The sequence below is a fragment of the Gossypium hirsutum genome, chromosome A12 (assembly GCF_007990345.1).
Source record: "Gossypium hirsutum isolate 1008001.06 chromosome A12, Gossypium_hirsutum_v2.1, whole genome shotgun sequence".
Taxonomy (NCBI): domain Eukaryota; kingdom Viridiplantae; phylum Streptophyta; class Magnoliopsida; order Malvales; family Malvaceae; genus Gossypium; species Gossypium hirsutum.
In genome coordinates, this window is record NC_053435.1 from 94,494,312 (window position 1) to 94,511,338 (window position 17,027).

General features: G+C 29.3%; 2 protein-coding genes across 6 annotated transcripts; both read right to left on the minus strand.

The window, feature by feature from the left end:
* Positions 1–106: 106 nt before the first annotated feature.
* Positions 107–4,590, minus strand: LOC107918547 (uncharacterized). 5 transcript variants are annotated; one of them, XM_041083146.1, is made up of 12 exons: positions 4,388–4,590; positions 4,160–4,276; positions 3,478–3,601; positions 2,800–3,149; positions 2,538–2,621; positions 2,192–2,422; positions 1,872–2,004; positions 1,626–1,788; positions 1,393–1,521; positions 948–1,142; positions 409–531; positions 107–322 (listed from the first exon to the last, which is right to left on the minus strand). In XM_041083146.1, the coding sequence occupies exons 4-12, from the start codon at positions 3,080–3,082 to the stop codon at positions 209–211; spliced, it is 1,455 nt and encodes a 484-aa protein (XP_040939080.1). In that variant the 5' UTR covers positions 3,083–3,149; positions 3,478–3,601; positions 4,160–4,276; positions 4,388–4,590; the 3' UTR covers positions 107–208. The 5 variants fall into 5 exon arrangements, with proteins under 5 accessions (XP_040939080.1, XP_040939082.1, XP_040939078.1 ...); XM_041083148.1 differs by having other exon boundaries at positions 1,872–1,998; positions 4,388–4,527; XM_041083144.1 differs by having other exon boundaries at positions 4,160–4,420.
* Positions 4,591–10,735: 6,145 nt separating this feature from the next.
* On the minus strand, positions 10,736–11,782 carry LOC107919347 (ethylene-responsive transcription factor ERN1). The gene has a single exon (XM_016848821.1). The coding sequence runs from the start codon at positions 11,780–11,782 to the stop codon at positions 10,736–10,738; it is 1,047 nt and encodes a 348-aa protein (XP_016704310.1).
* Between the last annotated feature and the right edge of the window lie 5,245 nt (positions 11,783–17,027).

Below are 17,027 nucleotides of genomic sequence, written 5' to 3' on the forward strand. Positions count from 1 at the left end.
TCTGAGGAACCCACCCTTTGAGACACAAAATCAGATTGAAAAATTATTGTTTATGGGTGAAAACCAAAATAGTTAATCCTTACAACAAGCTTTGATCTCAATAATCTAGTCAATTGCTTTGCTGGTGTGATAAAGATGATGAAAATTACAAGGCAGAGATAATAAAATAAATGAATGCAAACAATGGTGTTGAATTTAAATCTGCATTTTAATCATCTTTGACACTTACAATGGTAGGAATTTGGCCATGATTTACAAAATCAATCTTATTCAGCCGCAGACAACACAAGGCTTGCTCTGGTAATTCCTCTGGTTTTTGTGCCTGCACCAGAAACTAAATGTTATGAATTTCTCCTCTATTTAGTTTCGTCCTATTCGGAAATTCAGAGAAAATGGGAAAGAAGCCACCTGAATAGTCAAACCCAGATTAATGATTCCATTCTTCATGCGGTCTAGAAACGATTCAAGTCCTTTCCTAGATATGTAGCTAAATCTGTGTATATCAAGGTCGATCTCGAAGTAATTTGGTCCCTGCATCATGATCAACACGGAGACGCAATTTTTAACCTCGGAAGATGTTAAAAAATGGTTGCATGTTCAGCTTTCTAAAACACTATATGCACTAGGCGTAGGCTATGTTGTTTAAGACGTCAACTGAAAATGTTTTCAGAATTAAGTACGGAAATAAAATCTATCCACAGACTCAAGCCTGAGTAACCTAGGCTTAGTTCATGCCCTAGAAAAACTGCCAACACTATCCAGGCATAGCTAGAAAGATCATATCCCATACTTGTGTCCGAATATGTGATGGCAGTAAATACTTCACGAAAAGTAAAAAGTAGAAACAACGTAGAATCATTTGACTGCATGTATTTGAATTCCTTCAAACCTTGCATATACATGCATCTATACAATATGTGAAAGCAGCAGAGAAAGCTATAAATTACCTTATAAAAATTATGTTGAGGACGCGAAAGCACTGGCTTATCGTTATAAGCTTGAATAAGCTTCTTTTCAGTAGAACCTAACTGAAGCTCGTCTGGGTTAACTAAACTGGTCATAATTTTTAGCCTCTCTCTGAAAGGAACAATGGACTCTTTCGCAAACCCTTTAACCTTTTCCATTTCATCTTCAATAAATTTCTGTAACAAAGCACGGACACTAATATCAACTAAAATATTTTTCAAGGTGGAAAGAATAGATCCTACTCTATATTACTTGAGCTCAAGTGTGATTATCTGGCATGAATTTATTTTCAAAATTTTCATGGATTCGAAGGGTTATTGAAGAATCATAACCCCATATCCAAGCACAGCATAAAATGGCAGTACTTAATTCGTTGGTAGCTAACATTGAATGTTAAGTTGTACGAGGAATTGGAAAGGGGAATACCTTTATGCTGTCCTGGAAGTGAGGGGATATATCTTTGTCAAAAGTATCCGAGACCTTAAAATATAATACAAGGCTCAAGCCTTCCCCGTTGGCATCACCAAGAAACACGCTTGCTGGATAGGTCGGAACCTGCAACAAGTATACCAAACAAATTATAGATGTCATAAAAACAATTTACCCAACAAGGATGAAAAGAAGACATTATCCGGGGCAATAAGGACCGAAATAAGAACCTGTATATTAACAATCAGAAGTGCAGGCACTTTTTCATGCGCTTTTACGTGTGGTAGTTCGAGATGCTGAGCAATGTGATTCACTTTCCGAGGGCAGATAAATAAATCGACCCCAATTGGTACATATGGGCTACAATCAGGAGCAGGGAACTTCTGTTTATCTCTGCATGATAAGGCTGAACTTCAGTTCTACTTAAGAAAATGATATATTATGGAATGCAGATAACAGTGAACTAAATGGCTTACCGAAAGTAATTCTTGCCTCGGAGCTTAAAAAGCAAAGGAGAAATCTCCGACCAGCTTCCTACCGTTGGTTTCTCTCCTGAGCATGGAATTATAAGTCCAGCTCTCGGACGGTATAAGTACCTCTCAGCTGCACCTGTTAACAAATTTGTTAGCCCTAGTTGAAAGATAGAAAGGCTATTCGTTTGATTCTGTTTTGATTTTTAGAGTATATACTAATGCTATAATTCACAAATATCATGAATTATGCATATATATTTTTTATCAGAATGTTCCTACAAGTTCAATTAAGAGGTCTACTTTACAAAATTCCAAGATTTTACCGTCAAAAGATTTCCTCTTCACGGTAAGCATGATAACTGTTGATTTCTTTCGGCTTTCTTGGGTTTTCTCCCCCGAATCAACCGTGCCATCTTTGCGGCCCTTAGAGCTGTAACTTTCATACACTCTTTCATGTTTAGACCCGTTATCAACAAGGCATGATGAACTTCCGTACTGAAGCACTTGTGCATTTGAAATATTCCCTATCGGATTACCTAATGAAGAAAATGCATCTGGAGGCAGCAACAAAAGGGGAGAAAAAAGTGTAAGCTTTGCCAACCAACTGAACATTGAAAATCATAGTCGGAAGAAATATAACTTGGTTGCAATAAGATGCAACTGCATTACCTCCATATACACTGCCAGCATCATCATCTGACTCGGACTCCATAGTGCTAACAGAATCGAACCATACTTCCTCTTGGCATCTTCCTGCAAAATAATTTCATTTCTACAGTTACAAATTGTTTGGATTTCAATAAGCTAGGAAATATGTAGAAAATATCTCCTAACAAGCACAAATGCGAAAAGCATTCACCATGCATATGCATATATGTATATGTAATATATATCAGAAATTTTGCAGTGAGAGATGAATAGAAGAAGAGACCATTGGCATCAATTTGACCGTGGTTCCATTGTAGCTGGGTTAGATGAAATGCCACATTAGACAACTCTGAGCGCTTACAATTGCAGGTGGTTGAAGCACCCTTCTGAACATATTCACTAACAGCAATATCTGTTACATGACTCCCAGCATCGCTCATCCTTTTCATGCATTCATCAGGAATGGAAGTGGCGATTTTCCCACGGTTCTTGCAGAATCTGCCAAAGCGTCCTTTGTGCGGCCTTGATTGTGCCTTTTCACTATGTACGGAGACACAGCCGCCCATTATGCTGATAATCTTTTATCACAACTGCTACTAGTGAAGCTGAATCAGGCACAAAGGAACCACTAACCTGCAGATTAGTCCAAGACAAATGAATCAAATGTTGCAAAGCAACATAAAAAAAACATGAGGACCTAGTACCATCCTAAGAAGACAACCTATGAATTAAACATCCATGAATGCAGCATGGAAAAATAATATTAGCAATGAACGAGCGAATTATTCCAAACTCGAAATGTGGTTATATCATCTGTTCTTAAAAACAGATAAACTCATTGCTACTTTCGGCTAAGAACCTGGAAACCCATTGCATGACCGAGACATGCACAAAATAGACTGAAAATTTGATGAACTTGGCTAAACAAACTAGTAAATTACTATAAGAATTTGGCTCATACCTTAAAGTCATTCCAAAAGAAAAAGCACTCGTTTGGAGATTCCTTATCCAATCAAAATCACATCAAGCGAAGCTTATTCCATTGGATCGCCTAAGAAGCTTGACCAAAACTAAAACTTTCCTACCTGAACATCAATAATGTGTATTAAAAAAAAATGCAACTAAAAAACCAATATAATTTTATCATAATTATGTTGAGAAATTCCAAAAGACACTTGCAAAACATCCTCAATTTCGAAACCTAAAAGAGACACCGTTGGCTAAGATAACAACAAATTATTTCGTCTAATCATTGAAGTCTCCCCCCCCCCAAAAAAAAAAAAAAAACGCCCCACCACATGATTAGATCCCTAAGTATGTATTTAGAAAATCAGAGTGACTAATCCTTAAACTAGGAATTTTCAAATATATATATATAGTTATATCAAATATTGCTAGATAAAAAAGAAACTTACAAAACTAGTACGAAAATAGTTATATTTGATAAAGAAAAAAAATAGAGCAAAATCATAATGAAAACGGAATCAAATCAAGTTTCGAAGTTGAAACGATCATGATTACTGTAAAACATTTAAAAAAGAGAAAAAAAAAAGAAACGAAAACGACAAGCTTTCAGTAAGCAATACGAATGACAAAACTCAATCAAGTTTGAAGGAACAAAAAAAACAAGTGGAGAGAAGAACCTATGGAGAGAAAGAGAGCAAGGTTAAAGTCCGGATATGGAGGAGGAACAGCTGTTTCTTCACTTGGGACACTTTGAATTCCTGTCACAGTCTCTGTCCCTCTTTCTCAATCACTATCTAAGATCGATACAGAGCTGAAAAATCAGAGAAAATACGAAAAAAAAAAAAAGACAGAGAAGAAACTGTGACTCTTCCGTTGTAAACAGATCCTTACTCTGCAAACCTCACCTTTTAAATGTTGTCTTTCTTTTCTGCGCTCAATTACTGCCTGTGGGGTTTTTATTATTTTTATTTATTTTCTTTGTCGCCCGAGATTTCGCGGGCATTACTGTATTTGTGTTAAATGTTAATCCTACTTGTATTTTACAAAGGAAAGAAAATATAATGATCTTACAGTCCAAAACCTCCGCTTAGAAGCGGTTCATTGAATCTCTGTTTTCTCATCATTAATTACGTTTCATTTTAAAGATAATTAACTTTTTGAGTGGTGTAATTTTATGGATCATAGATAGCAAGCCAAATAAGAAAACACGTGTTTGTCATAGAAACTATCAAATAATCATTGAGTTTCACAAAAGGTTTCTTTTGGGTAAAATTATCAAATCATTGATTCCTTTCTAATTTATTGGCTAATTTCGTGTGCAATCACAAAAGATATTAAATATTTAAATTTAATTGGAAAACAATTTTCATGAAAATATAATAACATCAAAATTAAAACTTGTTTAAATAAGTTAAAAACGTTGCAATTAAAGTGATGTTGGTTTTTAGGAAAAAATTAAGTTAATTAGTTAAAAAGAAAAATGAAAGCACAAATATGTCTCCATCATGGCAGAGAGGCAAATTATTACGATTGCGCGTTCGTGTGCAGCTACTCCATGAAAACGACACCGTATGGACATTAAACAATTTTAGGGTTGTTCCATATTGATTATTATATTTCTAGCTTCTTCTTTTTTTCTTTGTGGGACATTTATAAATAAATGAAAGTGGTAGCTTAAGGAATATAAAATTTAATTGTTTTGCTTAGGATCTTGATGGTGTGATATTTGATCTTTGCAATCCTTATTTTATTTTCAGATTTCAAATATTTATTTAAAAAATATGATGGGTTTTAATTATAAAAACGATATTGGTATGGTTGTCTCCAACCCAACTTTCAATTTCAGATTGAGTTTTATTATTATTATTATTATTGTCCTCTCATTTTTGTTTTAATTACAAAAAAAATAGGATTTGTTAAATGTATATGATAGTAAGATGAATGGTTTGAGTTTGTGTCTGATTACATAAATAATAACTAAAAACAAAAGGGTTTAAAGTGGGAAGTTTGGGCATATATTATATGCAATGATTGGTTGAATTTGTCATTAAGTGGAGAGGCAATGCAACAAAAAGAGGTTTGAGGCAATGTGGGAAAGTGGTTGAGCCGTAAAGGGGGAGTTTTTAGATGAATTCAAGTAAAAAATTTGTCTCCAATTCTCCATCTCACCAACCTGTTGAAGAAGCAAAGGAAACAGTATTAGGTATTGGGACATTAGTTTGAAGTCAATATTTGTATATTTCTACATAGCCCTAAAGTCAAATCTTGTAACTATCGATGAAAGAGAAGGCTGTTTGAAGTAAATAATGAAATATATACTATAACTCTAGTTTTATAAATGATTTTTAACTGAGTAATTAAAAAAAAAAAGTTGTTATCTAAGGGGAGAATAGAATACGTGAAAACATGAACACTTGTTTGGGACAAAGTAGACCAAACCCAAAGACTAATTTGTGGTTAGAGGAGAGTCATCTCAACACACCACTAACATATATCTCATTGGTCTTAGGATAATATTTAATAGGGAATTAAATCACTCACTTAAAAACTCACCTACTCAATTATTTTGCCTTCAAACTTAGCTACATTTGCACTGAACCTCTTTTTCTTTGCAATTTTGGTTTTGAATGTCAAATCCCCTACCAAATTTTGAGGAAAAACAAAGTTTGAATAGATTTTTATAACAATTTTACGCAACATTAATAATTTTATTTTAAATTTTAAAAATTTAAATTAGATTTAATTTTTTTCAAATTGAAAATACCGATGTTATATAAAATTATTGAAAAAAATATACAAATAATAATGTGTCACTGTTTCATACAATCATTTCCTTAATGTAATAACAATATATTTTAAGTTTGAGTGATTTTAGATATACTCTAATTTCAATTTGATTTGACATGTATAATTATTTTTATAGTTATATGGATTTTAAAATATTATTTTAATTGGTAATTTTAAAAATCTTTTATACTTAATATTACTAGATTTAACAAAAAAATAAGTTATTAATGCATATATTATTTCATAATTTAGCCAAATTCATTCATAATTTTATTAACATTTTGATTTATTAACAAGTAGGTTTAAATGTGGGTTTTATTTTTGGCATAATAAATTATTTGGTTCTCTAATTTTATAAAAAAAATTATTTTAGTTCTCTATTTAATTTTCATCTTTTTTAATCCTTAATTTTGCTTTCTCTTTTTTTTTTTGTCAAATCACCCTAAAAATGAAGAGAAAAATTTACAATTTTTTTAACTTTGTTGACATTACATACACTTGGGTTGCCACATGAATGACACGTCAAAATTTAATTAGTTTTTTTTAAATTTAAAATTTTAATATATATATATAAACTTTTTAATGATTAAAAAATGTTAAAATTATATAAAAAATTCTAAAATTTTAAAAAATAATTAAATACTAACGTGTCATTTATATGGCAAGCCATGTGAAATCAGTAAAGTTGATAAACATTAAATTTTTCATCCATTTTAGGGTTATTTGGGTTATTTGACAAAAAATATAAGTTTAATGGCTAAAAAAATAAAATTAAAAAAAGACTAAAATAATTTTTTTATAAAATTAGAGGCGAAAAAATAATTATACATTTATTTTTTCTCCTTTATGAGCTCGGAAATATGTACATTTAACGTGCTGTTCTGCCAATAGTTCAAGATCCAAGGTTTTAAAAAAATTGCTTATTTTATTTTGTTTTGTGGGAAAATTAAAAGTTTTGACTAAAAAGATGGCAAAGCATTAAAGTCCAGTGTGTCCAATGGCTTAATTTATTGAGATCAGTAGTAGTAGATATTTGAATACTTCCACGTCCATTCAATTTCACATCGTTTACAAGATTTGAGTTAAATTCCGTTGAATAAAACTGTCCGTAAACTACCAAAAAGGACAATAAATTATAGGTTTAATTATAAAACGGATAAATTACATCTAAGGTCACTAAACTATTAGTAAGTTTATGTGTTGATCATTTAACTTTAAAAAATTATAAAGTGGTCATTGAACTATTTGAAAGCTTTCATTTAAGTCATTGTCTTGTTAAAATCGTTACTATATGGTATTATATGTTTACCGCCTACACTAATCAACTTTCTTGTCTACAATTCAGTTATTTTCGTGAAACAACTTTGAATATAACGAATATGTATACCAAAATCTAAACAACTTTTTTCTTCGGTTTTTAACACTGACCATCAGATTAGCTTGGATCTAATGTATATTATTCTATTCATCGATGGGTACTAATTTACTTTACTGATTATCGAATTGTCACTTGAAGCTTATTAGCCAGACTGTTTTTAAAAAAAATTAACAATTCAGTAACATAAATAAAAATTTTGAATAGTTCAATAACTTAAATGAAAACTTTTGAATAACTAAATGACCATTTTGTAATTTTTTTGAAATTGAATGAACAAATGTAAACTAACTAATACTTTAGTGACTTTGAATGTAGTTTACCCTTATAAAATTGGCTCTTAAATTGTATTATTTTTTTACTTTGTTTTTTTTATTACTTAGATTACTCATTTTACCTAAAAACAAAATCAACCAATAAAAATATGACCCATACATATTATATATATATATTTAATAAAATAGATGAGATATCACTTAAAAAAAATCTAATAAAAAAATATAATATTTAAGAGTCAGGCCTAGATTATATTGGATTTCTTTAAATACTCATTAAATAAATCCCACCCTATAATGTAATAAATAAATCTCTAGTATCATAAAGAAATTGATTGAGATAGTATCATTTATTAATTTAAATTTTAATTCAGTTGAAAAATTATTAAAAAAATATTTTTTTTATAAAGTAAATTTTATTATTTCGAGAGTGTTTCCTTTTGTATTTTTTATAAATTAAGAAAAAGTTTATTTGTGATAAAATTTGAACTAAGAACACCATATATATGAAGAGTAATTATTCAGTCCGGTGCTACCACAAGCAAACTTAAAATGATGCCAAATGTTTTTTTTAATTATTTAATTATTATTTTATTATACATTAAAAATAAATAACATTAACCCAGACTGACTTGTGAATGTTTTTTTACTTCACTAACTGTGTATAGAATAATTATTCTTATACAAAAATTTTAACTCAAAGCCTCATTTAAATTTTGTATAAATTTTTATTTAATATATTTGTTATATAATTTTGTTTTCACCCACTCGTATAAAACTTTTAATTTGTTGGTGGTTTTTCTTTGGAATATTGTTTTAAAGAAAGTGGGTAGTTATTGTAAAGAAAGTGAGTTTTTATTTTTATTTTTAAAATTAAATTATTTTGTAACCAGCTAATGTATTAAATTTTTAAACCTTTGTGGAATATTGTTTTAAAGAAAGTGGGTAGTTATTCTAAAGAACGTACTTTTTTATTATTATTTGAAATTAAATTAATTTATAATCCCACTAATGTATACATTGAAATCAACAAATGCCCCCTTCATACACTAAATTAAGTTGTTAGTTGTCTCTCTTAATAATGTTATCTTCAAGGTTTGAATAATAGTTTTTTCTTTAAAAACACAATGTGTTTTATCATTGCGCCCAATATTTGTTAGTAATATATATATTTTTATGATTTTAGTTAATTCATCTTTTTTCCACCTAAATTCGTATCTAATTAATTTGTGATATCAACTCAATTAGAAGTTTAAATTTAGATTAATTTTATAATACACTCATATTTTGGTTGTGTTAGGAATATCTTAAATTCTTAGTTTCTTAAATTCAAGTGTATTAAAAGGGTTTTTTTAATTTAATTTAAAAATAAATAAATTTCTTATACAACCAATTTAATATGTATTCAACCTTCTTTGTCACAGTCTCGTTAGGCGATTGTTATACACATATTACCCTTATTATATATGTGATGTATGAAGGGATAATTATTGTCAACCTATCATAGAAATCATCTAGTGAATTTCCACCAAACAAAGAAAGTGAGAATTATGTTAAAGAAAAAAGAAAGTAGAAAACAAATCAACAAAATTAAAAGACGTATAACATGTGCATGCATAATTGCTTTTATACCTATCCGATTTTACATTCTTTCACACGACTAATTATGAAGTTCATAAATCTAACAAGTTAAATTAATCAGTGTGAGTTATCAGATTAAACTAATTAATTTATCATGAATTATTAAATTCAAGTAATCAAGTTTTAAGTTAATGATGTTTCAAATTCACAATAAAATATTTAATTAAGGAACTTAATAATTTATTGAATCGATACCTTCAATCCCACTCCTTGAAGATTATTCCATTTAATAAAATATAATTAATAGATTTTTTTATGTGAAATTTAAAAATTTTATTAAAACAATATTTTAATTAAGATCATCTTATTTAATAAATTATAATTAATAAACTTGCTTATATGAAATATCTATAATTTTACTTAAAATTTTAAACAATATATTTTATAGAAAACTAATTTAATAAAGAATGTATTTAATAACCACGATGGTTGCTTTTATAAGTGAAAAACTTGACAATTACAGCGAATGATTGTTATAACGAGGACAAACCGTATTACTTTTGGTTTAATTGTACTTTTGATTTAATCAATTCACTCAAACATTTTATGCATAGGATATATATTATTCGCATTTTATGATTTATATAATTGAACTATCCGAAGCGATGGAATCGATAATTTTAGAAAACTTGAAGATCTCTTCTTTAATGGGAGTCAAATTGGTAGTGTTTGGTAGACAGCTTAGGCTTGTCCTTTGTTTGGGCCTTTAAGAGAAGCAGTAATGATAGGGTATTTAAACTCCAGTGATGGGCTTTTTATTTTGGATTTAATGCATGGTTGCGTTCACAGAGTCATGTAATTAACACACCATAGCTCATCCATTTCCTCAATCTTGTCATTAATAATAAAATTCTATAGGATTGACTAAAAATGGGAGCAATATAATTTATATATAAGATGAGTAACAGCCAATGAAAATTTTTTATTAGTAGCAATTACTTGAGCTGAAAAGTGTAAAACTTTGGCTATCAAAGCTGAAATAATGTTATCTTCCTTTATTTTCTCTACTAGAAAACAGAACACATGAAATGATTCAAATTAAGACTTGTAAATTCTAATAATCCTGACTGAATGTTGATAAGCTTACAAAAATTATTGTATTTGTTTGTTGTGTATGCAAAATCTTATTTTTTAAGAGTATAAAAATGAAGCAGTAAGTAGTAAATTAATGGAAACTAATTGATGAAGGTGATAGAAGGAAGATCAGGTAAGCTCCACATCTCACAAGCTGATGAAGATCCTATTCCTTGATTATCTTCTTCCTTGAATTCCAATCTCATTTCATTTTCGCAACTATTACTGTTTCTGAGATTAGATGGTTGACATTGTTGTTGGATGTTGTGATTATTTTCTGATTCATGCTGTTTAAGCCTCAAGCATTCAGGTATCCCATTGAAGGCGTAAAGAGATGCCGAGAACTTCCGTTCATATTTCATTCTCTTCATCGTCTCTCTAAGCATGCAGGGATCAAGGTCATCGCTATTAATGTCTTCTTGCTGCTCCTGCACTGGCTCCACCATTTCTTCCGCAATCTCAAACGGAGAACAGTAATCACATGACGATCCAAAAGAATCCAAAAACTGGAAATCCATGATATCGATGTCTTCTTTCGAACCCACGTAATCAGGGTTCCCATCAACATTATTATTATCCTCCAAATGAAGTGATTTGGGATCAGCACAAGTTGAGCCGAAGCTCTCCCGCATGCAATCACTAGAGGAGGTGCTGCAGTCTTCAGGAACATTGAAGAAATCATCAAAGCAAATGGTGTCTAGTTGGTTAAGAGGAAAATTGGGAGGCATATTGGAAGATGCAGAAGCAGCATCATTTCTAGCTTTGAGCCTGAGCAAGAGAAGATTGGCGATTTTAGAAGGCAGGGCTGGTTTGGAAATGGAAGATGGTGAAAAAGGCCAGAAATTGGTTCGAGTATTGGCTCCACGAAGCAAATAAGCAGCTTCATCGTAAGCTCTGGCTGCTTCTTCAGCAGTATCGTAAGTTCCCAACCATACCCTAATCTTTTGAATCGTATCTTTAATCTCCGCCACCCATCTCCCCGACGGCCTTTGCCTCACTCCCACGAATCGTTTTCTCGCACGACGGCCTCCACTCAATGCCGCCGCAACCGCAGCAACATTAGCGTCCATCGCCGGCTTTTCATCCACATTGTTATTTCCTTTCTCTTCATCAATAACATCAGTGGCCATCACTTTTCTCTTCCCCATGATTATGATTTCCTAGTTCATCAACACTAATGGAAATGTGTATATATAAGGGGGAGATTCGGATTATGAAGCTGAACTATGAGAGGGTGGTGTTGTAACTATTTCTTTGTTGTATGCTTAATTCGGCTTTAATTTCTTAGTGGATTTTATGCATTTCTTTCACTTTCATGCAAGGAGGAGATTACAAGGAAAAATTATTTTAAAAAGAAAAAGCCATTAAAGTGTACCTTTTTTTAACTTTGATTTAGTCAGAGAAAGTTTAATTATTTGTTTTTATCCTTTCCATCTTAACCATCAAATATTACTGTACCTCCATGGTTTAAAATCAGTAGGCAACTAGGCCTTTGTAAAGTCTGGTATCCAATCGTTTAATTTTTATTTTACTTTTAAATTTAATTATGTGACTCTATGCATATATATTTAGATTTTTAAAAAATTTAATCTTTATTGTTTTTTTAATAATTAAAACATCATGAACCTCATATAATGACTTGATGGTCAAGAGTGTTTACTGCTCCAAGTGTGGTTTAAATTTGAGTCGTGCTAGTTATTCAGACTTTACCCTGTTATTATAATTCACCAATAAAAAAAATTTAAAACATCATTATATAAATGAATAAGAACATGCATACACAAATATAAGAGGGTTATCAATGAGTCTTGGCATTATTGGTAAAAGTTAAAATCACGAGTCTTTGAGTATCCAAGTTTGAATCTCACTTTACAAAATTATCATTTGCAATGCAATCTCATCATATGTGGTTACCATAGGTAGATTTTACCAAGTTATATTCTAATTCGTGATCTAATTAAATTAACTTCAATATATATTTGTAGTTATACTATATTTATATTTATATAAAAAAGTTAATATTTAATAGACACAAACCCTATGTACTATAGTTAACCACAACATGGATAATAACTTTTATAGTTTTTTTAATCTTAAATAAAATTATTCATACTTATTTTTGAACCTCGTTAAAAGTTTTTATTCACTTCATTAATCAAATGTGAAGTTATGATTGACAAGAGTTATAATTAGTTTAAGTTAAAATTGATATAATTTCAGAAATGGTCGGCTTTCCGGTAAGCTTCTCCCTAAGTAAAGCACATTCCAATATTCCTTTTCCTTGATATCTTAAAGAATGCATACACTTAGATTTTTAGGCCTGCTAACATCATCAATCTAAGACATCTTTTTGATTTTAACGCCAACATTTTCAACTCATTTTTTTTTCTTTTATATGCACACAACAAACTTTATTAGGATTTATCTTGAAAAATAACAATTTTTATTAAGAATTTAATCCATAGTATTAATAATCTTGGTAAGAAGGTGAGATTCGTAATAACATGTATTACGTTCAAATTCAATCATTAGTGTTCGTTTTTTAAAAACTAAAAATTTAATAACATGTATTACGTTATAATCTTTTGGTTTTTGTTGAATTATTTCTTTTTTAGTTTTTTAGATTGTGTAAGCTGCTACTTTATAGTTTTAATAAAAGCCCAATCGATAATTAAAAAAAATGTAAAATGTCAATCTTTAAATAAATTTAAAAAAATAAAAGTAGGGAAAAAAAATAATTTTAAAAGAGACAATTGGAAGGCAAATTTCCAAAAGAGGAGACAGAAGAAGCTTCGTGAATGAATGGTGATAGAGTAATATTCATGGGTTTACGTTTTTTGTGTTGTTTCCATTTTTCTTTGAAATTACCACCCACGATTTCACACAATAAAATATACATGCGACGATTATGTCGCTTTGTTTCAATAAAAATTATAAAAAGTGTATTAAAAATTAAAAATTAAAATGGGGATGGGGAACCTACTAGCCTATAGTCCCAGGAATTTAAAAATTTATAGTGAGTTTGGATTGACGGTATGATTATCTGTAGTTAGTATAAAAATAACGGTGATAGTGAGATTAAATACTCTAGCATGAGACAAAAAATAAGTTAAACGTATCACATCGCACCCCACCACCATCCAACCCTTAATTTTAGACTATGAGTTTAATTCCGGTGAGATTAGAAATAGAAGTAATAGTAAGATTACTTTTTATAGTAATGAGTTTGAATACTGTAGTAGTGAATAAAATTTATGATGAGACTGTAGTAGTGAATAAAATTTATGATGACATTTATGTTTAGATTCAATCATAGTGATGACGAGAGGAGCCCATGGGCCAGGCCTAATCAAAATTTTAGACATGTTTGCTAGGTTCGAGCCCAACCTAAAAAATGAACTTAAAATTTTACCCAAGTCCAATCCAGCCCAGTCGTATTAAAATTTTTTATATTATTTTTTAAAATATATAATACATAAAAAATAATAAAAATATTAAAATAAATGTTTCCCATCAAATTGAAAATAAATTTTAAAAAATATGTATATTTAAATAAAACTAAGCAAGAGTTATACAGTACCCAAATAATAACACCAAAATAGCAGCAACATAATAGTGAAATGATACCAAATAGTGAGAAAACAACAAGAAAATAGCATCAAAACAGTAAAAAATAATTTTTTTGCAAATTCGGGCTGGGCCCAAGCCAAAAAGTCTTACTCGAGGCTGAGCACATTTTCTAAGCGGGCCTTATTTTTTGCCTAAGCCTATTTTTTGGGCCTATATTTTTACCCAAACCTTCCCATTTTTTGAATGGGCCAAGTGGCTCGACTCATGGGCAGATCTAGTGATGATATTGAATTTAAAGTAGAAAATGATTCCTTTAAGTGTAATTGATGAGGAAGTTACTTTAGTATGAAAATTATAAATTAAAATATTACTTACTATAGCGATGAGTTTGAATACTGTAGTTGTAAATACCATTTTTTTATTTAAAAAACGGGAGTAGACTTAAAACAAAAAATAGAGTCGCCACCGATCTTTTTTCGAGGTGTGATCGGATCACCTTGAGATTGATCATTTTAATAAAACATTTTGATTTATTAAAACAATGATTTTGGGTCTACGAAATTCGAGAAAAAAGGGTTCGGGAGTCAATTACGCACGAGGAAGGGTTAGCACCCTCGTAACGCCCAAAATTGGTACCAATTGATTAATTAATGCCATATTATCTAAAATTTTAAAAAAATATTTTGAAATACAATTTCTTTTAAAACATTTGGATAACTCAAATTGAACATTAAAATTCTCTTGTTTCGAAGGAATATAACATCACATCCAGCACGTTAGGACATGATTTTTTAAACCTTCGAAACCATGATCAATTCTTGATTTCCAAAAGCTCATACATTAAAAAATTACAAAAGGATATTCGACTATTTGGTCCAACGAAAAACTGAAACCCAACACGTTAGGGCACGATTTCTCGAATTTCCAAACATATAACATTGCCTTTATTTTTTTAGAAATCCTTATTTCGAGTTACAAAATGTCTTATCTAGTGAGTTAGGACACAACACCTCGAATTCCTGAGAATAAGCTTTTATTTGAAACTTATGCGTTTTGATTGAAAATGGGGTACTCAGTTACTTAGTTTCAACGAAGAAAATTGGAACCCAGTAAGTTAGGGCACAATATTCTCGAAGATGCCAAATACCGAGTATTACTTTATTTTGAAAACTTTTGAATAAAATGATTTTAAAACTTAAACGATATTAAAATACGACCTTTTAAGCGAATAAAATGCGATGGAATAATAATGTACAACGCAAAGTAATAATTCATAAACAAAATGTTATAATGATGAATTACAAATAACAAATAAATACAAAGTAAGAAAATCTAAAATAAAATATAAAACAATTCTAAGCAAATGATACATAAAAAGAATTTAAAATGGATGTTATAAAAGCAATCTAAAGTATATAAAATAATTTTTAAAAAAATTAGTATCCATTCAAGATAAAATAATATATAAAACTCTTTAAAAATAATATATAAGCAATTCAAAATATATAATGTGTAAAAAAAGTTTGAAATGCATAATATAGGAAAATATTAAAGTAAATAATGTATAAAAATTTGAAATGAGCGTTATATAAAAAGTTCAAACAAATAATAACAAAAAATGTAAAATAAATAAATAAATAAATAAAATGTTAATAACAAAAGTAAAAATATATATAAGAAAAATAATAATGAAAATAATATTAGTATATAAATAGAAATAAAAATATAATAAATAGAAATATAATAATAGTAGAAATATAAATAGATAAATAATAATAGTATTAGAATAACAAAATAAATATAAATAGAACATAATAATAATAACAATAATATATTAAATAGTTAATTTGATAATAAAATAGTGAAAATAAAAAAAAAGATTAAATCGAACCTTAAAACAAAATTTTGGGGCAAATCAATAATAAATAAAAGGAAATGGACCAATTTGAACATGCGAATAACAAGGAGGGACCAAAAGGGAAATAATCCCCACCCTCCAAAACGAACAACTTCAAGGAGGACCAAAATGCAGTCAAAACAAATTTTTGGGCAAAAAATTTGAAAACTTAATTGCAAAATAATAAAAAATCGAAATGGCTAAAATCAATTGGAGGAATTTAGAAAAACAAAGAAATTGAAATGAAATGGACAAAATTCCCACGTAAAAGAAAATAATTCAATTCCAATGGAAATAGAAAAAGAGAGAATAATTTAATTCCAAATTGAAGTAGGAATACAAAAATAATTCATCAAAGTCTTCCATCCAAAGAACAAAATACCCCTATTTATATACATGGGGTTTACTAAAAATAGCCCAAATAATTTAATAATAAAATAAAATAGAATAAAAACAAAAAAAAAACATATCTTCCTATTTTTAGCCTTTTACCAAGTCAACGAATTTTGAACTCTTTGGCTTTCTCCATCCTTTTTATTTGGCCACAATTTAATGATTGTCTTTCAATTTGGCCCTTTTTTGCTTGTTTTCGACCGATTGCATTCTTTGGCTTTATTTATTCGGTTATTATTTTTGGGAGGCCCAGGCCAAAATTAGCCTATTACAGTAGTGGTGAGATTAAAACCAATGATGAGATCTATGTTTAGATTCAATCACAACAAAGACAATCAGTTGAAAGTAGAAAATAATTTTTTTAAGTGTAATTGAAGAGAAAGTTACTTTACAATGGAAAGTATTAATTAAAATATCAAGAAAGTTACATTAGAATGTTTGGTACATTAACACTTTAATGTTATTTTATAAAATTACTCTTATTAAATAAAATATAATATTAATTTATTTTAATATTTTAAAATTTTATTATT

Excerpts from the sequence above, each read along its gene's own strand:
- LOC107918547 (XM_041083146.1), bottom strand. The coding sequence starts at position 3,082 with ATGGGCGGCTGTGTCTCCGTACATAGTGAAAAGGCACAATCAAGGCCG. Across the intron at positions 2,423-2,537 it reads TGCTGGCAGTGTATATGGAG|ATGCATTTTCTTCATTAGGT; the intron begins GTAATGCAGTTG and ends TGCTGCCTCCAG. Across the intron at positions 323-408 it reads ATCTGGGTTTGACTATTCAG|GCACAAAAACCAGAGGAATT; the intron begins GTGGCTTCTTTC and ends TTTCTGGTGCAG.
- LOC107919347 (XM_016848821.1), bottom strand. The coding sequence starts at position 11,782 with ATGGGGAAGAGAAAAGTGATGGCCACTGATGTTATTGATGAAGAGAAA.